The sequence below is a fragment of the Erythrolamprus reginae genome, chromosome 1 (assembly GCF_031021105.1).
Source record: "Erythrolamprus reginae isolate rEryReg1 chromosome 1, rEryReg1.hap1, whole genome shotgun sequence".
NCBI lineage: Eukaryota > Metazoa > Chordata > Lepidosauria > Squamata > Dipsadidae > Erythrolamprus > Erythrolamprus reginae.
Window position 1 is genome coordinate 394,170,441 of NC_091950.1, and position 27,373 is coordinate 394,197,813.

The following is a 27,373-nucleotide window of genomic DNA, read 5'->3' on the forward strand; positions in this document are numbered from 1 at the left end:
TTCAGTTACTGTGGACTTACCAACCACGTCTGCGGGGCATTTGTTCCAAGCATCTACTACTCTTTCAGTAAAATAATATTTCCTCACATTGCTTCTGATCTTTCCCCCAACTAACTTCAGATTGTGTCCCCTTGTTCTTGGGTTCACTTTCCTATTAAGAACACTTCCCTCCTGAACCTTATTTAACCGTTTAATATATTTAAATGTTTCGATCATGTCCCCCCTTTCTCTTCTGTCCTCCAGACTATATAGATTGAGTTCATTAAATCTTTCCTGATACGTTTTATGCTTAAGACCTTCCACCATTCTTGTAGCCCGTCTTTGGACCCGTTCCATTTTATCAATATCTTTTTGTAGGTGAGGTCTCCAGAACTGAACACGGTATTCCAAATGTGGTCTCACCAGCACTCTATACAGCGGGATTACAATCTCCCTCTTCCTGCTTGTTACACCTCTAGCTATGCAGCCAAACATTCTACTCGCTTTCCCTACCGCCTGACTGCTTAACCTTTTCAACCTGAGGGCTTTACTATTTGTGTGCTCAGGAAAATCACAAAAAGGGGTTGCTCTGCTTTAGACAGGCACAAGGGAGGCGCTACTGACAAGGTGTTTGAGGCTCTTGTTCTTGCTTCCCGACAGGAGATAGATGTCGATGCTGTGGCTTGTGATGGACAAGTGGTGGCCATTGCCATCTCTGAGCACGTGGAGAATGCTGGTGTACATTCAGGGGACGCCACACTAGTGACACCCCCACAGGACATTACACCCAAGACGCTGGAACGGATCAAGGCCATTGTGCACGCCATTGGACAGGAACTGCAGGTCACAGGACCCTTCAACCTCCAACTTATTGCTAAGGTAATATAAAGAAGGGGAGATGAGAAGTCAGTGAGTCTAGCAGTCATGGATACAATCAGGTTTCTCAGCTTCAGTGTGCAAAATGTCAAGGTTCCAGGTAACAGCTGAACTAAATCGCAGTCCGAGTCAAAGTGCTCCTCAAAGTTCCACTTTATTGCCGGAGTCATCCTGGCACCTACACTGGGAAACCCGAATCTCAGTTTCCCACTCAATTGAAAGTTCACATCCCTTGTCCCCCACCCACAAACTTGTCACGTTGCCCACTTAGATTGCGCCAGCGTGGCAAGTCCTTCCTCAACTTCCGCCCAGGTGGGTGGGCATTGGATGTTTTTGAACCACTTGAAAGAATACTTTGTGGCTGCATACGTTCCCTCATAAACAATCACCCCGCCCAAGTTCCCAAAAACATCAGACCTTCTATTGACAGTGTGGCAAGACGTTGATTTATCACCAACTTCTGCTTGACAGGCAACCTCCCCTCAAGAAAAAAACCCATATCCTGCAGTGGAGAAAGATCACAAGGGGTTAATTGGTTTAACCATCCCTCCCTCCCCCAGGGGGCTCGACACACAGATGCTTTCTGTGTGTTTGACTTTCTGTTGTGGCCTGTCTGCTGCTGGCCCCTCCCAATAGCCAAATCAGAGGAGGAGGAGGAGGAGGAGGAGGAAGCATCAAGGCAGCGGTGAGAGCTCTGAGGGAGAAGAGGGAATGGAGCTGGCAGAGAGAGAGAGACAGAGGCAGAGCCTGGACCGTCCGTCAGCCCTCAGCTGGAGAGTCAACATCCTCCAGATCTAGAGGTGGCTGATGAGCAAGAGGAGGAATAGCTGGGTCCAGTGCCTGATGCGCAGAGGGCAGAGGAGAGGAGAGCAGTGGAAATCCATGAGCCCATCTTTGGGAAGGAAGAGCCATTGCTGCTAGCAAAGCCCCAACCTAGCTCTGGGGATAAAGGCAGGGGACAGAGATGAATACATGAGGCCGATAACTATTCATCTCCCTGCAGGACAGACTTGTTAGCCTGAGGTGAGAGAGAAACTTTTAGTTGGAGCTTCTAGTGTGCAATGAAGGAATCTTTGCGTTAACTTCAGAGGGTTTGTTGTTTTGGGGGAGCTGGGTCAGAATCCTTTCCTTTATTAAGTGAACAATAACAGAGATAGAATAGAATAGTGTCAGGACTAGGCCTAGCCTGATGTAATATTCCAATTGCAGAAAGAAAGAAAGATTGTAATTACCATAATGAATGTAACATCGAAAAAATGCTTAGTCATTGTGATTCTACAAAATGAGCCACAATTTGATTGGTTGACTAATGTATACACCATGATGCACCTTTGCATAGGAGTGGCTTGAAGATATTGTGGCTTGAAGGTTAATTTGGCTTGATGTAGTTATTGTGTGGTTGCAATTGTAGTGTATGGTAGAATCGTCTAATACAGGGGTAGGCAAAGTTGGCTCTTCTATGACCCTGTGAACCTCAACTCCCAGAATTCCTGAGCTGGCATGATTGGCTCAGGAATTCTGGGAGTTGAAGTCCACAACTTTGCCTACCCCTGGTCTAGTAAGATAGTTACAGTGTAAATAGATTAGTTTTGCTAAGAAGAAGTAAATATTTTCTGAAAGAACTTTCTGCTGTGTTTGTCTTCAATTATCTGCAAAGACTTCAGTTCCTGATATCTTGGTCTGTGACTGCTTTATTTGGATTGGGCAGCTTCTGATAAACACAACTCCAACGAATAGAATAGAATAGAATTCTTTATTGGCCAAGTGTGATTGGACACACAAGGAATTTGTCTTTGGTGCATATACTCAAGATCGATCTTACTTGAGAGGTACAGTACTGTATATCTTGTAAGGTTAATGTGAAAAATGTGATGTAAATCAGAGTCTAGTATGATTTGGAGCTAACACCCTCTATCATGGCTGGCGCTCCGTAAGCCATCTTGCCAACCTGCATCTCTTTTCTGCAGCATGACCAGCTGAAGGTGATTGAATGCAATGTGCGCGTCTCTCGGTCCTTTCCATTTGTCTCCAAGACGCTGGGTGTTGACCTGGTAGCTTTGGCCACTCAAGTGATCATGGGAGAAGAGGTGGAGTCCGTTGGGCTCATGACAGGCACCGGCATTGTTGGTGTCAAGGTAAGCAGCCGGATAGCTTAACGGAGGGAATCACATCCACCATAGACAGTGAAGATTGGAGCCCTGAGACGCTTTTTCTTTGCTGCTTAGAACAATCACAGCTTCTATGATTTATTTTATTTTATTTATTCTATTTATTTTTTATTTTATTCTATTTATTCTATTTATTCTATTTATTTTATTTATTTTATTTTTTTTATTTATTTATTTATTTATTTATTTTATTGTATTTATTTTTTTATTGTATTTATTTCATTTTATTCATTTTATTTATTTATTCTATTTATTTTATTTATTGCAATGCGCTCTACATGGGGCTACCCTCGAAAAGTGTTCGGAGATTCCAAATGGTCCAAAATGTAGCTGCGCGAATTGTCATGGGGGCACCTCAGTACACCCATATAACATCTATACACTGCGAGCTGCACTGGCTCCCTATTAGTCTCTGGGCACAATTCAACGTGTTGGTTATTACCTATAAAGCCCTACATGGCTCAGGGCCAGATTATTCACGGGATTGTCTCCTACCACATACCTCCCAGAGACCAATTAGAGCACAGAGTCAGCCTTCTTCAGATCCCGTCAGCTAAACAATGCAGGTTGGCGGGACCATGGGGAGGGCCTTTTTGGTGGCTGCCCCGGCTTTATGGACTCAACTCCCCCCTGAGGTCTGTATGGCCCCCACCCTGCTGGCTTTCCATAAGGCCACGAAGACCTGGCTATGCCAGCAGGCCTGGGGGCCCTAAATCCGCCACTGGCTTGTCCATGTGTCTGAAATGGTTTGAATGACTTGCATGTATGCTATTGAATTGTCTTAGATTTTAGCCATTAGTTCTTTCTTGACTTCTTTTTATTGCTGCTGTTGGTTGTAATTTTTATATTGTTGTAAGCCCGCCCTGAGTCCTTTGGGATTGGGCGGCCTAGAACTCAAATTAAATAAATAAATATGCCGTTCAACTCCCAAAGGATTCTGGGTAGCTTCCAACAAGTAAAAACAAATTCTAAAACAGTATACAGTGGTCCCTCGATCATCGCGAGGGTTCCGTTCCAGGACCCCAAGCGATGATTGATTTTTCGCGAAGTAGCGGTGCGGAAGTAAAAACACCATCTGCGCATGCGCAGATGGTGTTTTTACTTCCACCGCCGCCCGCCCTTCGCCCGCCCACCCCGTTGCTCGCGCCTGGGGTTTCCCCGCGCGCGTGCTGCCCACGCCGTTGCTGGGGCCGCTTCCCAGCTGGGAAGCGGAGCTGGGATGTCCCCAAGCGCGCGCACGCGCACCGCCCGCCCGCCCACGCCGTTGCTGGGGCCGCTTCCCAGGTGGGAAGCGGAGCTGGGGTGTCCCCGCGCGTGCCGCCCGCCCGCCCAACGCCGTTGCTCGCGCCGCCGCTGGGGTCTTACCGGGGCAAGAGGGGGAAGACCCAGGGAAGCCGCCCAGCAGCTTATCTGCCCGGTGGGAAACTCCACCATCTACGCATGCGTGGCCATAGAAAAAAGGCACGCATGCGCAGATGGTGGAGTTTACTTCCGGGTTGAAAACTCGCGATATAGCCCTTTCGCGATGCTCGAGGACGCGAAACTCGAGGGATCACTGTAAAACATTTAATTCACAAAAACCCATTAAAAGACATATATACTCTCAATCACTCATTCATGGGCGGATGTCACAGTCCTCAACGGTCACTGGCCGGCTGGAACTACAGCTTTGCGGAAGGCTGGGAAGGTGGGAAGGACATGAATCTCTGAGGGCAGTTGGTTCCGTGGAGTCGGAGCCACCACAGAGAAGGCTCTTCCCTTTGACTATCTAATTTTGTCCTCTTGTTCTCTTACTCAGGTGCCCCAGTTTTCATTCTCACGACTGGCAGGTGCCGATGTGGTGCTGGGGGTAGAGATGACCAGCACAGGTGAGGTGGCCTGCTTTGGGGAGAATCGTTGTGAGGCCTACCTGAAAGCCATGCTGAGCACTGGCTTCAAGATTCCCAAGAAGAACATCCTGCTGACGATTGGGAGTTACAAGGTCAGTTGGGTGGAAAGGGTGACGGCTTTGCCAGGAGGAAAAACAGAAGAGTCCTGTTGGTGTCACCATCTCAAAGCCTGGTTAAACATTCCTAATTTTAAACGTCCCACTATCTATGCTTTTGTTATATATTGCTCAAAAAATAAATAAAGGGAACACTTAAACAATATAATATAACTCCAAGTAAATCAAACTTCTGTGAAATCAAACTGTCCACTTAAGAAGCAACACTGATTGACAATCAATTTCACGCGCTGTTGTGCAAATGGAATAGTTGTGCAAATGAAATATTCAATGAGAATATTTCATTCAGTCAGATCTAGGATGTTTTATTTGAGTGTTCCCTTTATTTTTTTGAGCAGTGTAGTAGCAGAACAAACGGTAATGTTTCTTACAAAGTTTTCAATGTTCTAGATTATTTTGAGGTTTGCTTTAAGGGTTTTTATGAGCCTAGGTGGCGCAGCAGGTAGAATACAGTACTGTAGGCCACTAAAGTTGACTGTAGATCTGCCGGTCAGTGGTTCAAATCTCATCACCGGCTCAAGGTTGACTCAGCCTTCCATCCTTCCGAGGTGGGTAAAATGAGGACCCGGATTGTGGGGGCAATAGGCTGGCTCTGTTAAAAAGTGCTATTGCTAACATATTGTAAGCCGCCCTGCATCTAAGGAGGGCGGCATTAAAAAAATTGAATAATCAAGAGGAATCAGATTTTTATAAAATCTGGGAAAGGATTTATATATGGTTGAATAAAAAGAATACTAAATGAATGGAATAGAAAGAAATATATACAGTGGTACCTCAAGATACGAACCCCTCGTCTTACGAACAACTCAAGATACAAACCCGGGGTTCAGAAAAAATTTGCCTCTTCTTACGAAATTTTTTCGTGTTACGAACGCCAAACCCGAACTTCCGGGTTTGGCGTTCGGAGGCTGCTGGGAAGCCGCGCGGCTGTTTTAAAAGGTGACAGCCGGGCTGGGGCGCTTCCCAGCAGCCTCCGAACGCCGAACGCGGAAGTTCGGGTTTGGCGTTCGGCTTCGGGAGATGGCTGGGAAGCCCCCCAGCCCGGCTGTGACCTTTTAAAACAGCCGCGCGGCTTCCCAGCCGTCTCCCAAAGCCGAACGCCAAACCCAAACTTCCACGTTTGGCGTTTGGAGGCTGCTGGAAAGCCCCCCAGCCCGGCTGTCACCTTTTAAAACAGCCGTGCGGCTTTCCAGCAGCCTCCGAACACCAAACGCGGAAGTTTGGGTTTGGCGTTCGGCTTCGGGAGATGGCTGGGAAGCTGCGCGGCTGTTTTAAAAGGTCACAGTCGGGCGGCAGCGGTTTTTTTTGCGGGTTTTTTTTTGGTTGCACGGATTAATTGACTTTACATTGTTTCCTATGGGAAACAATGTTTCGTCTTACGAACCTTTCGTCTTACGAACCTCCCCCTGGAACCAATTAGGTTCGTAAGACGAGGTATGACTGTATATGAATTGATTTTCTTACAAAAGTTTTAATATATGAAAAATTTTAAAAAAATCTCTTTTTTTAATATTCTCTGTATTGATCTTACAAATTTTAGTGTTTTCTTTTTTGTATTAGAAAAACTTCTATTTTGAGCAGGGCAATTGTAGCCCCTGTATATGTTCAATGTTTGTTTTGTTTTTCTTTTTATGAAAAATTAATTAAAATATTTTATTTTAAATAAAAATTGAATAAATAAATAAATAAAATATGGAATGAAAAATAACCCAAGTATTCTTATTGTAATAAATGGTGTGGCAATATTGGATTTCGGGAACAGGGTAAGAGAGACCAGAGATTGCAGGAATGCAAGGAAGTTGATGGGAAGGATTGGGATAGGTGGCTTATAGTAAGAGCCGACATGCTTATGATGTGTCTGAAGTCTGAACAGGTGTGCCTTGCCTCTTTGCTTCACATATCTTTCAGAACAAGAGTGAGTTGCTGTCCACAGTACGTACCTTGGAAGGCTTGGGCTATAATCTCTATGCCAGTCTGGGCACTGCTGATTTTTATACAGAGCACGGCATTAAGGTAGGTACATGGATGGTCATGATACAACATGGTATCTCTTCTATAAAGGCAAGTTAATTAGCAGCTGCTGTGGCCTAGAGGTTGGAGCTCTTGCCTCCCAATCAGGAGGTTGTGAGTTCTATCCTAGGTAGAGGCAGGTGTGGGGTCTCCTGCTTAGGCAGGAGGGGTTGGACTAGATCAGTGTTTCCCAACCTTGGCAACTTGAAGATATTTGGACTTCAATTCCCAGAATTCTGGGAGTTGAAGTCCAAATATCTTCAAGTTGCCAAGGTTGGGAAACACTGGACTAAATGACCTGCAAGTTCCCTTCCAACTCTGGTAATATGTATATGTTAGGTTGATAATTAGGCTAAAAATTATTAATTAGTTAATCTTTGAAACCAGAGTTGTTCTGAAGTTGGGTCACTTAGAAATGTGATAAATAAATACATTCCCAAAATGCTGGTTGGGAAATCTGGATGTATGTTTATTTCTTTACAATAGCAACACGTCCAGCCGCCACTGTCGGTGCCTCCGTTCCGGAGCTCTGCCTCACAGCTGACCACCCTGCCGCCGCCCCACGGCTACTGCCCAATGCCGCTGCTGCGGCGTGGTGTACGAGAAAGAGAGAAAGAAAGATAGAGATAGCAAGAGAGAGAGAGAGAGAGAGGGAGAGAGAGAGAGTGGGAGAGAGAAAGAGAGAAAGCAAAAAGAGAGAGAGAAAGGGAGAGATAGCAAGAAAGAGAGAGAGAGAAAGCAAGAGAGAGCGAAAGAGGGGGGAAGGAGGGTGAGGGAAAGACATAGAGGGAGGGAAGGAGGGAGAGAGAAAGAGAGCAAAAAAGAGAGGAAGGAAGGGAGAAACAAAGAGGGATGGAGTGAGAGGGAAAGAAAGGAAGGAAGGAAGAGAGAGAAAGAGGGAGAGAGAGAGAAATAGAGCGAAAGGGAGGAAGAGAGATATTTTTTTTGTCCAAACTTTTTTTAGCGCGCCCCCTCCCCCGCTCAATGTTCCCCAGGATTTTGTAAATGTAAATAATTGACTCAAAAAAGGTTGGGAAACACTGGCATAAGCAACACTTTTTGCATGTTCTTCCAACCTAATTCACTTTTATACTTCAGAACTTCATTATATCACTTATGGAATGTGTGACTCACAAAAGGTTCTGATGACTCCATGTCCGTTTTGCAAATGTTTTGGGCTAATCTGCCAAGACCATGACTGGCATTCTTGGATTATCTTGAGTCTTTCATTAACCTGATGGCTAAAGGGCTTTGCTGCTTCTTTTTCTGACAGGTGAGGGCTGTGGATTGGCATTTCGAAGAGGCAGATGGCAATGAAATGCCATGTAAAGAGAACCAACAGCGCAGCATTTTGGATTATCTGGCAGAAAACCACTTTGATTTAGTGATCAATCTGTCGATGCGCAACTCTGGCGGGAGGAGGCTCTCTTCGTTTGTCACTAAGGGCTACCGGACACGACGGCTGGCCGTTGACTACTCAGTGCCCCTCATCATAGACATCAAGTGCACCAAGCTTTTTGTTGAGGTTTGTGAAGGGTGGCAAGGATCAAATGAATTGATGGTGAGGGGTTGGGCAGTGATGAAGAGGACCATGGGATCCAGCTTCACGAGAATATTCAGATTTCCAGCGTACAGGGTGTGTTCCAAAAGTAATGCATTTTTTTAAAAAAAAAAGTAATTTATTTATTTTTTAATTATTTTTTTATTTTATATCGACAAACATACAAACAACATTAAACATTAAAAGTAATTTATTGAACAGATTTGCACAAACACTTAAAATTCTTCAAAGTGCTGTCCTTGGGCCTCTACACATTTTTTCCCAGTGAGTCTGACATGACCGGTACGTGCCCTGGAAGGCGTCTTTGGGGACCTCTGGCAAGGTCTTCATCACGGCTGATTGGATCTCTTCTATGGACGAAAAATGCGCCTTGCCACACCGCACTATGAGCCCACAAGTTCCTGGCCAAACACCAGGTGCCAATGCTTCCCCACCCCCCCTACAGTCCTGATGTCGCGCCAGCAGACTTCTTTTTGTTCCCAGCTATTATTCATCCATAGAAGAGATCCAATCAGCTGTGACGAAGACCTTGGGAGAGGTCCCCGAAAACGCCTTCCAGGGGGCATACCGGTCATGGCAGAGTCGCTGGAAAAAATGTGTACAGGCCCAAGGACAGTACTTTGAAGAATTTTAAGTGTTTGTGCAAATCTGTTCAATAAATTACTTTAAAAATAATAATTGCATTACTTTTGGGACACACCCTGTACACTGTGTGTATGCTGGGTGGGAGGAAGGGTGGGTTCCACTTAGCTTCGCCATTGGTTCGCATCGCGATGTTTCGCACACATGTCCCCCTCGTGCAAATTCACTTCTGCGCATGCTCGGAAGGTGGTTTCAGCCCAAACACACTGAGCAGCTGCTCAGCTGTGCTTCGGGCGAAGAAATAAAGGTCAGTGTTAACCTGAGAGCTGGTGGGAGGGCATTTTTCAAAGCAAAGAAGGATGAGGAGAAGCCGTCCAGACATTGAAAAAATTGCCCAAAGTTTAGGAGAAAAAAGATTATGGCGTGCACAGACCAAACCAAATCCATGATGATCTCATGTCCACCTCACCAGCAGGTCTCTAATGGTTTGGGCGATCTATCGAACCGGGAGAAACCTTCCAAATGTAAGATAATGCACTTGGGGAAAAGGAATCCTCAATCTGAGTATTGTATTGGCAGTTCTGTGTTAGCAAAAACTTCAGAAGAAAAGGATTTAGGGGTAGTGATTTCTGACAGTCTCAAAATGGGTGAACAGTGCAGTCAGGCGGTAGGGAAAGCAAGTAGGATGCTTGGCTGCATAGCTAGAGGTATAACAAGCAGGAAGAGGGAGATTATGATCCTGCTATATAGAATGCTGGTGAGACCACATTTGGAATACTGTGTTCAGTTCTGGAGACCTCACCTACAAAAAGATATTGACAAAATTGAACGGGTCCAAAGACGGGCTGCAAGAATGGTGGAAGGTCTTAAGCATAAAACGTATCAGGAAAGACTTAATGAACTCAATCTGTATAGTCTGGAGGACAGAAGGAAAAGGGGGGACATGATCGAAACATTTAAATATATTAAAGGGTTAAATAAGGTTCAGGAGGGAGTGTTTTTAATAGGAAAGTGAACACAAGAACAAGGGGACACAATCTGAAGTTAGTTGGGGGAAAGATCAAAAGCAACATGAGAAAATATTATTTTACTGAAAGAGTAGTAGATCCTTGGAACAAACTTCCAGCAGACGTGGTAGATAAATCCACAGTAACTGAATTTAAACATGCCTGGGATAAACATATATCCATCCTAAGATAAAATACAGAAAATAGGGCAGACTAGATGGACCATGAGGTCTTTTTCTGCCGTCAGACTTCTATGTTTCTATGTTACACCTGGGTGGGGGATGTCCTTTGATGTTCTGAGAGACTGAATCCTTCTCTTCTTCTCTGGTCCTGTTCTCCATTAGGCTCTTGGACAAATTGGAGGGCCCCCTCCGTTGAAGATGCATGTGGACTGTATGACCTCACAGAAACTGATCCGCTTACCAGGTAGGTCGAAGTCGGAGCACTTGCATAGGGGGAAGATTTATCTAGAGAAAAGAACACACTTAGTTGGTCCAACTTGATCTTTGCCTTTTTATAGAGAGGCTCACATATTGAATTTGGAGCCCTGCGAGGTAGGATTGTTGTGAACACGGAATGGAGAGCAAGGCTATTACAAAAAATGATTTCTGAGTCTAAGGCAGTGATTTTCAACCTTTTTTGAGCCACGGCACATTTTTTACATTTAAGAAACCCTGGGGCACATTGAGTGGGGGGAGGAGGAGCTAAAAAAGTTTGGACAAAAAATTATCTCTCTCTCACTTCCTCCCCTTCACTCTATTTCTTTCTCCCTCCCTCTTTCTCTCCCTTCCTTCCTCTTTCTCTCTCTCTCTCTCCATCCCTCTTTCTTTCTCTTCCTTCCTCCCTCTCTTTTTTGCTCTCTCTCTCTCTCCCTCCCTACCTCCCTCTATGTCTTTCTCTCTCTCTCCTTCCCTCCCTCTCTTTTTCTTTCTTTCTCTCTCTTGCTCTCTCTCTTTCTCTTGTTTTCTCTCTCTCTTGCTTTCTTTCTTTCTCTTTCTCTCTCTCTCTCTCTTTCTTTCTCTCTCTCTCTTGCTTTCTTTCTCTCTTTCTTTCTCTCTCTCTTTCTTTCTTTCTCTCTCTTGCTTTCTTTCTCTCTTTCTTTCTCTCTCTCTTTCTTTCTTTCTCTCTGAGCTTCGCGGCACACCTGACCATGTCTCGCGGCACACTGGTTGAAAAACACTGGTCTAAGGAGAGCGGATAGGTGACAAAATAGCTACGAGATGTTTAACATGCAATAAATATTATTGCAATAAGTATCATTGTGCTGTGATGAGAGTCTAAGATTCTATCAACTTCAAGGTTTACAACCTAGTTAAACCATGTAAAGTTGGGGGTCTGTGATTTATAGCTGAGTCCAGGTCTAGAGCTTGATAGACAGGAAAGCTGAACTTGCGACAATCGATTTAGGATCACAGTTGAATCTGGAATTTTGGTGATAAGTCATTGCTATAGAATAGAATAGAATTTTATGGGCCAAGTGTGATTGGACACACAAGGAACTTGTCTTGTGTGAAATCACCATGTGATCATTTTACAGCAGTTTTTATAATGGTTGTAAAGTAAGTCACCACCACCAATAAAAGAGAATATTTGTTGCTCAGCAAATATGGAGACCCCTGCTCTAAAGCACACACATATTCTGTTAAAGGGGGTCTGAAATAGAAACATAGAAGAAACATAGAAGATTGACGGCAGAAAAAGACCTGATGGTCCATCTAGTCTGCCCTTATACTATTTCCTATATTTTATCTTAGGATAGATATATGTTTATCCCAGGCATGTTTAAATTCAGTTACTGTGGATTTACCAACCACGTCTGCTGGAAGTTTGTTCCAAGCATCTACTCTTTCAGTAAAATAATATTTTCTCAAGTTGCTTCTGATCTTTTCCCCAACGAACCTCAGATTGTGCCCCCTTGTTCTTGTGTTCACGTTCCTATTCACTTCCCTCCTGAACTTTATTGAACCCTTTAATATTTATTTATTTGTTTGTTTATTTATTTATTTATGTATTTATGTATTTATTTATCTATTTATTTATTAGATTTGTATGCCGCCCCTCTCCGTAGACTCGGGGCGGCTCACAACAACAATAGAAAACAGTTCATAACAAATCTAATAATTTTAACGATTAAAAAAAGAAAACATTAAAATCCCCGTTATTAAAGCATACAGACATACCATACTTAAATTGTATAGGCCCAGGGGAGATGACTCAATTCCCCCATGCCTGACGGCATAGGTGGGTTTTAAGGAGTTTACGAAAGGCAGGGAGGGTGGGGGCAGTTCTAATCTCCGGGGGGAGCTGGTTCCAGAGAGTCGGGGCTGCCACAGAGAAGGCTCTTCCCCTGGGGCCCGCCAAACGACATTGTTTAGTTGACGGGATTCGGAGAAGGCCAACTCTGTGGGACCTAACTGGTCGCTGGGATTCGTGCGGCAGAAGGCGGTCCCAGAGATATTCTGGTCCGATGCCATGAAGGGCTTTATAGGTCATAACCAACACTTTGAATTGTGACCAGAAATTGATCGGCAACCAATGCAGACTGCGGAGTGTTGGTGTAACATGGGCATACCTAGGGCAGCCCATGATTGCTCTCGCAGCTGCATAATTGAAAGCCAGGTCTATTGGATGAAAGCCAATAGACCTGGCTTTCGTCCCCATGGTTTCCTATGAGCATAATATCACTCCCTTTTTATGACCCTGCATTCCCATTTAATTTAGAGTAGGGTCAGGACAACTGGATGGAGCTGAGTATTTATTGGCCAGATACCCTTCCTGACGCCACATGGAGTTTGCAGCTGTGAGCATCATAATCACTGCATGATCAAAAACAAGGAGAGTCCTTCTCCCCACTGAAATTTCTCCTCTTTCTCTTCCTTTAGGTCTAATAGATATACATGTGCACTTGAGAGAACCAGGAGCCACTCATAAAGAAGACTTCAAATCTGGCACAGCTGCTGCTCTAGCTGGTGGCATCACGATGGTTTGCGCCATGCCAAACACCTCGCCTGCTATCACAGATGCCAGTACTTTTGCCCTAGTACAGAAGGTAAGGGCTGCCCAGATTATGACTAATGGGGCAAGGGAGGGATCAGACTTTTCGATAGCTGTGTCCAGACTAGGAAAAGATTTCTGAAGAAAGATATCTGGCCCTTTATTATTTGAACTAGGAAGGATTATTCAGTGTGCCCATTGCTGCTGCTTCTCATGTTCGTTTTGTTAAATTAGTGGAATGTTACAATTCAGGCTGTAATCAAATGTAAAGACAATAATTTCATTGCTGCAAGTGGAATTAATTTTTAAAATCATGTTGCCTACAATATTGTTTTTACCATGATACAGGAGACTTAACCTGTACTATGTTTTCCTAAAAATATGACCCTGTCTTATTTTTTGAACCCTGAAATAAGTGTTTATTTATTTATTATTTATTTATTTATTTATTGGATTTATATGCTGCCCCTCTCCGCAGACTTGGGGCGGCTAACAACAGTAATAAAACAACATATAATAATAATCCAATACTAAAAACAGTTAAAAACCCATTATTATAAAAACCAAACATACATACAGATATACCATGCATAAAATTGTAGAAGCCTAGGGGAAAGAGTATCTCAATTCCCCCATGCCTGGCGGCAGAGGTGGGTTTTAAGCAGCTTACGAAAGTCAAGGAGGGTGGGGGCAATTCTAATCTCTGGGGGAATTGGTTCCAGAGGGCTGGGGCCGCCACAGAGAAGGCTCTTCCCCTGGGTCCCACCATGCGACATTGTTTAGATGACGGGACCCGGAGAAGACCCACTCTGTGGGACCTAACTGGTCGCTGGGATTCGTGCAGCAGAAGGCGGTCCCTGAGATAATTGCCATGCACTCAAAGCCCAATTGGGCTTATTATCAGAGTATATCTTATTTTGGGGGAAACAGGGTAGTTATATTAAAATTAACAAAACTTCAGGATGGAAATGTTTAATGCATTTCTCATCAAGTATTTCAAATTATGGTCTGATTGTTGCTTGGACTAATGCTTTGTTGTTGTTATACATTTTGTTATCGATGTGCTTATTGAATGTTCTTCTAGACAAGATGAAGCTATTCTGAGTTTGGTATATGAGAAGAGCGGCTAACACAAATATTATCCAGAAAGAGAGTAATCTTGTCACACCTTTTGTAACTAACTTTCCCCCACCCCATCCTTGCCTACCTCTAGTTGGCTGAGGCTGGAGCCCGCTGTGATTTTGCACTTTATGTTGGAGCTTCATCTGACAATGCTGGCACTCTGGGGCCAGTGGCTGGAGCTGCCGCTGGTCTAAAGATGTACCTGAATGACACTTTCTCTGACCTCAAGATGGACAATGTTTCTCTCTGGATGGAGGTGGGTTTTGTTTTGTTCAATCTCTGGTGTTTTGTTTCCTTAGCAAGAAAAGGGAAATTGGGTTGATGTGGAAGATTTTATTATCTTCCCTTACTGGATCCCTGAAATAGAATTTCTACTATCCCATCTGCCAGTATTTCAATATTGTAATGGGTAGGCTATTAGAAGGCAATCAGACAATCTCTGGCCTATGTTAGTGCGTATTTATCCACTGTATTGTGCTCCAAGACAAAAAAATTCTGGAACAAAATCCATAAATGGCTATAAGAGATAACACACACAACAATAGAGTTTACTCCAGAATTGTTCAGTTCTGGAGACCTGACCTACAAAAAGATATTGACAAAATTGAACGGGTCCAAAGATGGGCTACAAGAATGATGGAAGGTCTTAAGCATAAAACGTATCAGGAAAGACAATGAACTCAATCTGTATAGTCTGGAGGACAGAAGGAAAAGGGGGGACATGATCGAAACATTTAAATATGTTAAAGGGTTAAATAATGTTCAGGAGAGAAGTGTTTTTAATAGGAAAGTGAACACAAGAACAAGGGGACACAATCTGAAGTTAGTTGGGGGAATGATCAAAGGCAACATGAGAAAATATTATTTTACTGAAAGAGTAGTAGATCCTTGGAACAAACTTCCAGCAGACGTGGTTGGTAAATCTACAGTAACTGAATTTAAACATGCCTGGGATAAACATATATCCATTGTAAGATAAAATACAGGAAATAGTATAAGGGCAGACTAGATGGACCTTGAGGTCTTTTTCTGCCGTCAGTCTTCTATGTTTCTATGTTCTTATTGGGAATATTTTTAAAAAGAATACCGTAAAGGGAAATATATATAATATTACATATAACAATTGCGACTACAATTACTTTTGGCCAATTTGGAAAAAAATGCTGAGACCCCCCAGAAAAGGTAATGATAAATAAAATTTATGAATGTTCCAAAATGGACAAACTTATATTGGAACTAAGAGGCCAACAGGAATCTGAATATTATGAAATGTGAGAACAGTGGCACAAATGGATTGAATGAAAGAAAACAAATAAGAAGATCATGGGTAACTTAAAATTAGCAAGATGAAAGATGTGAATATGTAAGTAATAGAAAAATATGTATATGTAAATAGAAATGTATAATATTATGCTGAAGAAATAAGGTTTAAATAAGAGACTGTGATGATATGTAAACTGTGATTTTTTTCTTTTATGTAACAATGCAGAATTACTGAAAGTATAATTATGTTATTGTTTTTTTTTAATATATGGGAAAATTAATAAAGTCTTCTAAATAAAATAAAATCTTTCTTTGATCTGTCCAAACCACTCCAGCACTTTGAAAAGTGGCCCAAGCACCTTCCAATTGTAGCACACGCTGAGAAACAGACAGTGGCAGCCATTTTGATGGTGGCACAGCTATATCAACGTCCTGTCCACATCTGCCATGTGGCCCGCAAGGAAGAGGTGAGTAATTTTTGCGAAAAAACTTAAAGGATGAAGGTTGTACGTTCAGGGAAAGCCCATGAACAGAAAACAAGGGAGCCCCTTTAAGATTTTTCTTCTTCTTCCAACCAAATAAAGCATAATCTCTGGTATGACTAGCAAATGACTTGCAAGGCTTCCTGTATCTTTATTAAAATCCTTGATATGAACAGTACCTCAGCTTCAACCACAACAACACACAAGCACACAATAGATACAAACTTAAAGTAAACTGCTCTAAACTCGACTGCAGGAAATACGACTTAATAACTGAGTAGTTGATTCATGGAACTCACTACCAGACTGTCATCACCTAACCCCCAAAACTTTTCCCTCAGACTATTCACTGTTGACCTCTCCCGATTCCTAAGAGGTCAGTAAGGGACGTGCATAAATGCACCAGAGTGCCTTCCATCCCCTGTCCTAATGTTTTTCTCTTATTAGTATCATGTATATAAATATTATTGTATCTTTGTATACCACCAATACATACTTGACAAAACAAATAAATAGATAAACCTGGATGAAAATTCTCGGGGTGACATTTTCATCTCTTCACAGATCCTGATAATCAAAGCAGCGAAGCAGAAAGGCATTGAGGTGACCTGTGAGGTGGCTCCCCATCACCTCTTTCTCTGCCAAGAAGATCTGAGGCGTATTGGGGAAGGTCGGGGTCAGGTGCGCCCCATGTTGGGCACTCGCGAAGACATGGAGTCCCTTTGGGACAACCTGGACACCATTGACTGCTTTGCCACAGACCATGGTAAGTGTGGCTTGGGTTTAGATTGCTGGAAAGCTTCCCCCTCACGACAGGTCCAGAAGTGATTTCAACAATTGACAGCCCCATCCTCTTATTTCTGAAGAGTTCAGAAGAATGTGTGGGAATAGAAGCAGGGAAGGCAAGCCTGCCTGTTACACCCACTACCAGTTGTTGTGGTTGGATCGCAGCCAGGTCCTTTGATAACAGACCTCGAGCCAGATGAATAGGGTCCATCTGGGCATGGTCAGCCTGTGTGGCTATCAGAGGAGTCGGACAGTGAGGAGGAGGGAGAGATAGGATGTGAGGATCATGCAGAGGCTATAGAACCCCCAACTGGGGCTTTGCTTTGATCTGATGAGGAAGAGGAGGTGAGGAACCCTCTTCTGGATGCAAGAGTGAGAAGGATGCCGGGGAGGCAAGAACAGTTACTCAGACTCAGAAGGAGGACTTGAGCACAGCTGTGCACAGTCTATAATCCCAGGGTGTATATAAGAGGAGGAGATTGGGAGGTTCCCTTTGCAGAAAATCAACGTTTGATCCTTCCAAGGAAAAGAGCACGTTAGAAGTTTTGGCCTTTCGTACAAACATATATTTCTGCAGTTCTGGGCAGTATAGCGTTAAGAAGCCTGTGAATAATTTTGCCTTGGAAATGTTGTTTTGGAAACCTGGCTCATCAGCTCTGCCATCTGCTTTGAACTTTGGCAGCTGAAGGACATTCCCTGTGTTCTAATTTGTGTTGTGCAACAAACCTGATTGCACAACAGACTATTTCATTTCAAAACCCTGTGTCTGAGCCTTAATTGGAAGCTAACTGCTGCTCATTTGCACCAGAAACAACACCAGTTGACACAGGTGCAGTATGAAAGCTTCTCCTTTGCGATTTCTCCTTCCCTTTCTCCTTCCAGCTCCACACACTTTGGAGGAGAAGCTCGGAAAGGACCCTCCTCCAGGCTTCCCAGGTCTGGAGACTATGCTGCCCCTGTTGCTTACAGCCGTTTCTGAAGGGCGCCTCACTGTGGAAGACATTGTCAAGCGCTTATATGATAACCCTCGGCGCATATTTGGGCTGCCTGTGCAGGAGGACACCTACGTTGAGGTGGGGCTGCTGTGGCAGGAGAAGGAGCTTGAAGGGAGAATCTAAGAGCCTTACAAACTGCCATCCTTCCCTTAACTCTGTTTTGTCACAAAAACTATTGCTAGGAAGCTTTTTTTGGCCACAAAGCCATGACTGCCTACTCAATGGCCCTCTTGCCATCTGTACAATCGGACCAGAATATCTCCGGGACCGCCTTCTTCCGCACGAATCCCAGTGACCGATTAGGTCGCACAGAGTTGGCCTTCTCCGGGTCCCATCGACAAAACAATGTCATCTGGCGGGACCCAGGGAAAGAGCCTTCTCTGTGGCGGCCCCGACTCTCTGGAACCAGCTCCCCCCGGAGATTAGAACTGCCCCCACCCTCCCTGCCTTTCGTAAACTCCTCAAAACCCACCTCTGTCGTCAGGCATGGGGAAATTGATTCCCCTGGGCCGTTTCCACTTTATCTATGGTCTGCATGAGATGTATGATTGTTTTTATGTTAAGGGTTTTAAACTGTTTTTTAAATATTGGATTTGTACTGGGGTTTTTTTTCTTGTGAGCCGCTCCGAGTCCTCGGAGAGGGGCAGCATACAAATCTAATTAATAATAATAATAATAATAATAATAATAATAACAACAACAACAACAACAACAACAACAACAACAACAACAACAAGCAGCTGTTCTTTCTAAGTTCTCAATCTGGGGTTCGGGCCCCCTTTGGAGGTCACATGACTATTTCACAGGGGTCGCCTAAGACCATGGTAAAAGACAAATTCCCCATGGTGTTAGCAACTAAAGCTTCTATTCTGGCACTTTGGAACATATTTTTACAATCTGACCAATCAGGCGTTGTCAGTGGGAGTGTCCCTCTGACCTTCCTGCCAATCAGCTGAAAGCTCTGTTGGGAGAATTGGCACTAGACTTATGGTTGGGGGTCACCACAACATGAGGAACGGGGGTCACGGCATTAGAAAGGTGGAGGACCACTGTTCTGAGTTGTTATATCTCCTGGCAGGTGGATCTGGAGCAGGAGTGGCTGGTGCCAACCCACACAGCTTTCAGCAAATCCAAATGGACTCCTTTCGAAGGGATGCGAGTGAAGGGGACCGTACGTCGCGTTATTCTCCGTGGAGAAGTGGCTTACATTGACGGACAGGTAAATACAAAAGCAATTGAGGTGTAGAGGAAAAAAATTCTCCCTTTATCTGATTAAAAGAATCCTCTATGTCAGTGTTTCCCAACCGTGGCAACTTGAAGATATCTGGACTTCAACTCCCAGAATTCCCCAGCCAGCATTCACTGGCTGGGGAATTCTGGGAGTTGAAGTCCAGATATCTTCAAGTTGCCAAGGTTGGGAAACACTGCTCTATGGGCCTTTTGGCTACCTCCTTTTTATGACGTTTTGATACCAGAGGGGTTAGGACCAGGCGAGGGTTCCTACTTACCGCAGCTACAGGTGCGATGTGCGCACAGCTCCATGTGACCAGTGGGCGTGTGTCCAGCGGGTTTGGCCGCGCATCTGAGTGCCCACACCCGCTGGATCTGAGCCAGATTTGGCTTCTGTGCATGTGCAAGAGGCAATTTTTTGGTGACTTTTTGGTGATTTTTTTGCTTCTGTGCATGCACACCCAACCACCTGCCCATCATCCAGAGCTGTGCGTGCAGCTCCATTTTCACTAACGGAACCCAATGTGGCATGTACCGGATAGCAACCCAATACTAGCTAGGACTGATGTCGACTAAACAATATCGTCTGGTGGGACCCAGGGGAAGAGCCTTCTCTGTGGCGGCCCCGACCCTCTGGAACCAGCTCCCCCCGGAGATTAGGATTGCCCCCACCCTCCTTGCCTTTCGCAAACTCCTTAAAACCCACCTCTGCCATCAGGCATGGGGGAATTGAGACGTCTCCCCCTTGCCTTTATATTTTATGTATGGTATGTTTGTGTGCATGTCTTGTTTTTAAACAAGGGTTTTTTAGATATTTTTAAATATTAGATTTGATATTAGATTTGTTATTGTACACTGTTTTTATTATTGCTGTGAGCCGCCCCGAGTCTACGGAGAGGGGTGGCATACAAATCTAATAGATAGATAGATAGATAGATAGATAGATAGATAGATAGATAGATAGATAGATAGATAGATAGATAGATAGATAGATAGATGTAAAATGTAAAAAATACATTTTCCAAAAGTAAAATAATGCACTTGGGGAAAAGGAATCCTCAATCTGCGTATTGCATTGGCAGTTCTGTGTTAACAAAAACTTCAGAAGAGAAGGATTTAGGAGTAGTGATTTCTGACAGTCTCAAACTGGGTGAGCAGTGTGGTTGGGCGGTAGCAAAAGCAAGTAGGATGCTTGGCTGCATAGCTAGAGGTATAACAAGCAGGAAGAGGGAGATTGTGATCCCGCTATATAGAGCGCTGGTGGGACCACATTTGGAATACTGTGTTCAGTTCTGGAGACCTCATCTACAAAAAGATATTGACAAAATTGAACGGGTCCAAAGACACGGGCTACAAGAATGGTGGAAGGTCTTAAGCATAAAACGTATCAGGAAAGACTTAATGAACTCAATCTGTATAGTCTGGAGGACAGAAGGAAAAGGGGGGACATCATCGAAACATTTAAATATGTCAGAGGGTTAAATAAGGTTCAAAAGGGAAGTGTTTTTAATAGGAAAGTGAACACAAGAACAAGGGGACACAATCTGAAGTTAGTTGGGGGAAAGATCAAAAGCAACGTGAGAAAATATTATTTCACTGAAAGAGTAGTAGATCCTTGGAACAAACTTCCAGCAGACGTGGTTGGTAAATCCACAGTAACAGAATTTAAACATGCCTGGGATAAACATCTCTCCATCCTAAGATAAAATACAAAAAATAGTATAAGGGCAGACTAGATGGACCATGAGGTCTTTTTCTGCCGTCAGTCTTCTATGTTTCTATGTTTCTAATAGATGTGAGCATTTTGTGTCGCATAGGTTCTCGTGTCTCCGGGTTACGGGCAGGACGTGCGAAAGTGGCCATGCTCAGTACCTCTCCCAGCACCCACCAAAGAGATCCTGAAGGTAGGTACTGGAACTCCACTCAGAAGGGACAAAGGAGGAGGATGCTGGGGGATAGATGGATAAAGGTGGGGAATTTGAGAGATGCTGTTGGTGGTAAAGGGAAAGCGTTCCCTAAGGCTCTGTTGCGTAGTTCCTCTCGTCTTGCAGACACCCGAGCGTCCTCATACCACCGTGCAAACCGAGACCTTCCGTGGCCGTGCACCTAGTCCTCGGCGAGCTGCCCCAGTGGGAGATGCAAGATTCTACTTGGCCCCCCGAATCCACCGTGCTTCAGATCCTGGGCTACCAGGTGATGGATGAAAGGGTACCTGGAATGGATTCCTTTCTGGGGCAGATGGGGTAGGGGGAAAAGGCTGGAGCCATGGCAAGCTGCCTTTATTAGTCCATAATTCTTGTTCCCTTCCTTTGTTTAGCTGATGATCTCAGAGAAAGAGCTATCAAAAAAGCACCTGAGCCAGGTGAGTTCTTCTTTTCCCAGATTCAGAATGCTGCTCTCTCTGTGATTTAATTTTCATTTTTTAAAAATTTATTTTTATTTTGTTTAACATACAAACATTTAGACATTTCAGTGTTCCCTCTAATTTTTGGGTGGGGTGGGCAGAAAAGTATAGTGTCTGAGCGGCAGTCCCTTTGGGACTGGGCGGCACAGAAATAATAAATAAATAAATAAACAAACAAACAAATAAAAAACCCACCCTGTTTTGCCTTAGAGAATTTCAAAATAAAATACTGTACTGTGTGTCTATAACAGTGAGCTCATAATAGGGCAGCTCTATCAATATCAAAATGCCACTTAAATAGTTGAGCTAGTTTCAAACTAGATTTTGATTTTCTTTCTCTCTTCCTTACTCCCATTCTTTTTCTTCCTCTTTTCCTTAGTCTCTTTTTTCTATCTGTTTCTCTCTCTTCCTCTCTCTCTCCTTCCCTCTCACTCTTTCTCTCTCGGCTTCTGGGCAGGTTTGGAAAACTCTGAGTTGATGATGATTTTTAAGTGAGCAATTGCTCACTGCTCAGCTTAGAGGGAACTATGGACATCATACAATACAACATTGAACATTTACGATTTATATATTTACAAAATTTATTTTTTACAATTCTATTTGCTATACCTTTTTCTTAACTTCCACCCAGTTGTATATTTCCCCCCCACACTTTGTAATAGTCCTTATTTTGTTGGTTTTGTATCTCGTATGTTAATTTGCTAAATTTGGCGCAGTCTAATATTTTTTTAATCACCATTTCTAGTTGAATTGCATAGCCAAAGTTGGTCATCCAAGCTATCATATTAGGTTTAACTATTTCTTCGATGTTTTCATGATTTAGTAGATAAGTATACATTTTGGTTATAAATTTTTTATCAGATCCTGCCAATATTTTGTCTATTTCATTTAATTTTCAAATCAGTTGTTTTGTTCTAATTAGCCTTATGGAAAGAGTTTCTTGTTTAAATCCAGATATGGCCATGTATATTTCAGGCTCTTAGAGCCATTCTTCCTGGGCAAGTTAGTTGAAGGAGAAATGAGGAGGGGGAATTTTGGTTGCTATAGATAATAAGACCAGAAAGGATCCTGCTTTGCTTTTATATCAGAACTCTTTGAGGCAGGGAGACCAAGGTTTTAAGCACCAATGGCATTAATATATATTTTTAATGTTGATTACAAAATAGTAAGGAATGTTATATCCCTGCAACATCGCATATCAACTAATGAGAGCCAAACTAGTTCAAAACCATTGATTTATTAGAAGTCTTCTATAAACTTAGAACAATGTTTTTAATCCTGGCCTGGTTAAAACAATCTTATTCCAAGCCAATCCATTAAATATATCCCATCTCATTTGACAAAGATAGTTTAGCACCATGATCAAATTTCAAAATTGACATTTTAATTTTTATATTATAGCTCAGTTTGACTATTTCTTACACTTTGCTTGTTGCATCAGTTAATTGAACCTAATCTGAATATGGGCAAAGCACCATTTGGTTCTGCCTTTTTAAAAAGTTTTAAGAGTTGTTGTTCTGCTGGTGTTTGTCCTATTGCTGACAAATTTCCTCCAAACTTCGTCTCCATTTTTTAGCTGGAGACCTGTGCCCATATAGGGTTTGGGCAAACAGTCGTTTCTCTTCTGGTTGCTCTAATAAATGATAATAGCTTAGAACAGTGGTTCTCAAACTGGGGGTCGGGATGCCTTTTGGGGTCAAATGACCATTTCATAGGGGTTGCCTAAGACCATGGGAAAAAACAAATTTCCCATGGTGTTAGAAATTAAAGCTTTTATTCTGATGTCTTGGAACATTATTATTATTATTATTATTATTATTATTATTATTATTATTACTAATTGGATTTGTATGCCGCCCCTCTCCGTAGACTCGGGGCGGCTAACAACAATGATAAAAACAGCATGTAACAATCCAATACTAAAACAACTAAAGACCCTTATTATAAAACCAAACATACACACAAACATACCAAGCATAAATTGTAATGGCCTAGGGGGAAGGAATATTTCAACTCCCCCATATTTTTATAATCTGACCAATCATTTACAGGGGGGGGGGGGGGTGTCCCTCTGACCTTCCTGCCAATCAGCTTAAAGCTCTGTTGGGAGAATTGGCAGTAGACTTATGGTTGGGGGTCACCACAACATGAGGAATTGTATTAAGGGGTCGTGGCATTAGAAAGGTTGAGAACCACTGGCTTAGAATGAAAGCTTTCAAGATTATGGAGGGAAAGAATTAGAGGAACAACCCAAAAGTAGAGCTGGATAAGAAAAGTCCAAAAAAGAGATAGAGAGACATCTTCTCTTACATCTTCTGCTTGAAGTGATGTTCTTCTTTTTTTTCCCATTATCCTTTCAGACTTGTCCATGGTCCAGGATGGCCCATTATACCTTGTTGGCCCATTTCCCAAACAGGCATCTCTCCAGAGTTTGCCACATCCTCAAACCTCACCGTTACTCCATCCTCTTGTTGGGCAACATATACTGTCAGTCAAACAGTTCACAAAGGGACAGGTATTTGCATTCTAGCTTTTTCCTTCTACCTACATGTCTGTACTCATGGAATTCCTGTACAGTGTTCCCTCGATTTTCGCGGGGGATGCGTTCCCTCGATTTTCGCGGGGGATGCGCCCGCCAAAGTCGAATTTCCGCAAAGTAGAGATGCGGAAGTAAATACACAATTTTTGGCTATGAACAGTATCACAAGCCTTCCCTTAACACTTTAAACCCCTAAATTACCATTTCCCATTCCCTTAACAACAATTTACTCACCATTATTACTGGTATTCACCATTGAATAAGACACTTACTAATCCTGATATTTATAAACATAATTATTTATTAACAATAATTATTTTTTTTGTTATTTGCAAAAATTATTAACTTGGCGATGATGTACGACGTCGTCGGGTGGGAAAAACCGTGGTATAGAAAAACACCCCGCAAAGTATTTTTTTAATTAATATTTTTTGAAAAACCGTGGTATAGGCGATTCGTGAAGTTTGAACCCGCGGAAATCGAGGGAACACTGTACTTTAAATGCCTAAGCGCCTTCTTCACAATGCACTCTTTTTTTTTGGTACAGATGTCTCACTTGTTTAACGTCGCACACAACCTGCGCATGTTGGTGCAAAAAGAGCGCAGTCTTGACATCCTCAAGGTGAGGGACAAGTTGAATGGCAGCAATGGGAATGATATTTGGGGGGAGAGCAGGAAAAACAGCCATACTAAACCAGAGCTACTTTTGCCACAGGGGAAGGTGATGGCCTCCATGTTTTACGAGGCAAGCACACGTACCAGCAGCTCCTTTTCAGCAGCCATGTACCGCCTGGGGGGCTCTGTGCTCCCCTTTTCTGAAGCCACCTCATCCTGCCAAAAGGGAGAATCTCTGGCAGACTCGGTCCAGACCATGACCTGCTATGCTGATGTCGTCGTTCTGAGACACCCCCAGCCCGGTGCAGTGGAGGTAAAGATGGGCAAGGGATCGAAGAGGTTGCTTTGATGAAGGACGGGCGGTGGGTTATTTTATTTTATTTTATTTTATTTTACTTTACTTTACTTTACTTTACTTTACTTTTTTACTTTACTTTTACTTTTACCTTTACTTTACCTTTACTTTACTTTACTACTTTACTTTATACTTTACTTTACTTTACTTTACTTTACTTTATACTTTACTTTACTTTACTTTACTTTACTTTACTTTACTTTACTTTACTTTACCTTACCTTACCTTACCTTACCTTACTTTACTTTATTGGATTTGTATGCCGCCCCTCTCCGTAGACTCGGGGCGGATAACAACAATGATAAAAACAGCATGTGACAATCCAATAATAAAACAACTAAAAACCCTTATTATAAAACCAAACATACACACAAACATAGTTCCCTCTAAGCTGAGCAGTGAGCAATCGCTCACTTAAAAATCATCATCAACTCAGAGTTTTCCAAACCTGCCCAGAAGCCGAGAGGGAAAGCGTGAGAGGGAAGGAGAGAGAGGAAGAGAGGAAGAGAGAGAAACAGATAGAAAACAGAGAGGAAGGAAAAGAGAAAGAAAAAGAATGGGAGTAAGGAAGAGAGAAAGAAAATCAAAATCTAGTTTGAAACTAGCTCAACTATTTAAGTGGCATTTTGATATTGATAGAGTTGCCCTATTATGAGCTCACTGTTATAGACAAACAGTACAGTATTTTATTTTGAAATTCTCTGAGGCAAAACAGGGTGGGTTTTTTATTTGTTTGTTTGTTTGTTTGATTGCTTGCTGCCGCTCAGACTGCCGCTCAGACACTATACTTTTCCGCCCACCCCCCAAAAAAATTAAAGGGAACACTGCACACAAACATACCATGCATAACTTGTAATGGCCTAGGGGGAAGGAATATCTCAAGTCCCCCATGCCTGGCGGTATAAATGAGTCTTGAGTAGTTTACGAAAGACAGGGAGGGTGGGGGGCAATTCTAATCTCCGGGGGGGAGTTGGTTCCAGAGGGCCGGGGCCGCTACAGAGTGTTATGTTCAAGATATGGTACGAGCTCAAAGAAATTAACCCTGTCTCCCCTTCCTTTTCTCACCTTGGATTCCTTTATTTGTTATTTTATTATTTATTTATTTAAATAAAAAATGGGGATTTTAATACTCTGATCAAGTCAGCAGGGACTGATGGAAGCTGGGTAATTTTTAGTAGTTTTAAATAAATTTTAAACGTTTCAGAGATCGCCATGCTATTGCCTCTTTATTTATAAATGAATAAAGTGATCCTGGTGATTCTGGCCCGATGCCATGTAGGGCTTTATCTTTTCTCTATCACACAATACTAGGACAAGGGGGCACTCCCTAAAGCGCATAGGTAAGAAAGTGAGGACAAACAAAGGGAAATATTTCTTCACCCAGAGGGTTGTTGGTTTATGGAATTCACTTCCAGAAGAGGTCGTGACAGCTGTCAGCCTGCATAGCATCAAGGCAGGATTAGACACATTCATGGGTGCCAAGTGTATCGGTGGTTATTGAAACGGATGTCCATGTGCCGCCTCTATGTTGGTTGAGGCAGGCAGGATTCCCTTGGGTACCATTTGTTGGGGGTCAAGAGAAAGGGAGGGTTTTGCATTCTCTTTCTGCTCAAGATCCCCATGGACAATTGTTGGGCCACTGTGTGACACAGAATACTGGACTCGATGGGCTTTGGCCTGATTCAACACGGCTCTTCTTATGGTCTTATGTTCTTATATAAACATAGTTTTTACTCTGATAAAATTCGTAGGGAATTCGTAGGGAAGACATGGTTCTGCCAACTGCATCAATTATTTGGTGTCAGTGGACTATGGTCTCACCCAAATCATTAAAAAATTGATATTGGCAAAGAAAGGAGAAGCTTGGCCTGCTGACTGTAGCTGGGTATGGGTAGGAATTTAGATAGTGTGACCAAAATATGGAGACCTGAGGTTGGGTCTAAAAGCACAAATGCACAACAAACACCATCTATGACTTTAGAGAGATGATGCCAGGCACTTTGAGGTAGTTTCTGTTGTGGTTGGCTCGCATCCAGTTCCTTTGATCATGGACTTTGAGGAGAATGAACTGGGTCCGTCTGGGTATCATAAGCCAGTGTGTTTATCAGAGGAATCGGAAAGTGAGGGGGAGAGTTAGGGCCTGGGGACCCTCCAGAGGCTGCAGAACTCCCAGCTGTGGTAATGTCGAAGTCAGATGAGGAGGGAGATATTGTGGACCCAAAATTAGACGCCAGAGTAAGAAGAATGCGAGGGAGACAAGAGTATCTCCAGCAACGTAGATCTAAGCATTGAATACTTCTATGCATCACAGATAGTATAAAAGGGGAGGAGGATGAATTTCCGGTGCAGAAGTTCAGCGTTCCTGTATGGAGAGAGAGAACTAGCAGCCAAAAGAGTCCC

The 27,373-nt window shown here is 43.1% G+C and overlaps 1 protein-coding gene across 1 annotated transcript in view; it reads left to right on the forward strand.

The window, feature by feature from the left end:
* The window catches only part of CAD (carbamoyl-phosphate synthetase 2, aspartate transcarbamylase, and dihydroorotase), an 85,987-nt gene that overhangs the window by 48,565 nt on the left and 10,049 nt on the right, over window positions 1–27,373 (forward strand). Inside the window, exons 22-39 of the mRNA XM_070734979.1 lie at window positions 640–858; window positions 2,823–2,990; window positions 4,822–5,004; window positions 6,937–7,041; window positions 8,312–8,563; window positions 10,533–10,614; window positions 13,071–13,237; window positions 14,396–14,560; window positions 15,903–16,034; window positions 16,614–16,815; window positions 17,718–17,908; window positions 18,909–19,049; window positions 20,878–20,964; window positions 21,112–21,253; window positions 21,378–21,422; window positions 23,825–23,979; window positions 24,551–24,625; window positions 24,719–24,931. Of these exons, the coding sequence (XP_070591080.1) occupies window positions 640–858; window positions 2,823–2,990; window positions 4,822–5,004; window positions 6,937–7,041; window positions 8,312–8,563; window positions 10,533–10,614; window positions 13,071–13,237; window positions 14,396–14,560; window positions 15,903–16,034; window positions 16,614–16,815; window positions 17,718–17,908; window positions 18,909–19,049; window positions 20,878–20,964; window positions 21,112–21,253; window positions 21,378–21,422; window positions 23,825–23,979; window positions 24,551–24,625; window positions 24,719–24,931 (2,724 nt within the window). The remainder of the gene's footprint in view (window positions 1–639; window positions 859–2,822; window positions 2,991–4,821; window positions 5,005–6,936; window positions 7,042–8,311; window positions 8,564–10,532; window positions 10,615–13,070; window positions 13,238–14,395; window positions 14,561–15,902; window positions 16,035–16,613; window positions 16,816–17,717; window positions 17,909–18,908; window positions 19,050–20,877; window positions 20,965–21,111; window positions 21,254–21,377; window positions 21,423–23,824; window positions 23,980–24,550; window positions 24,626–24,718; window positions 24,932–27,373) is intronic.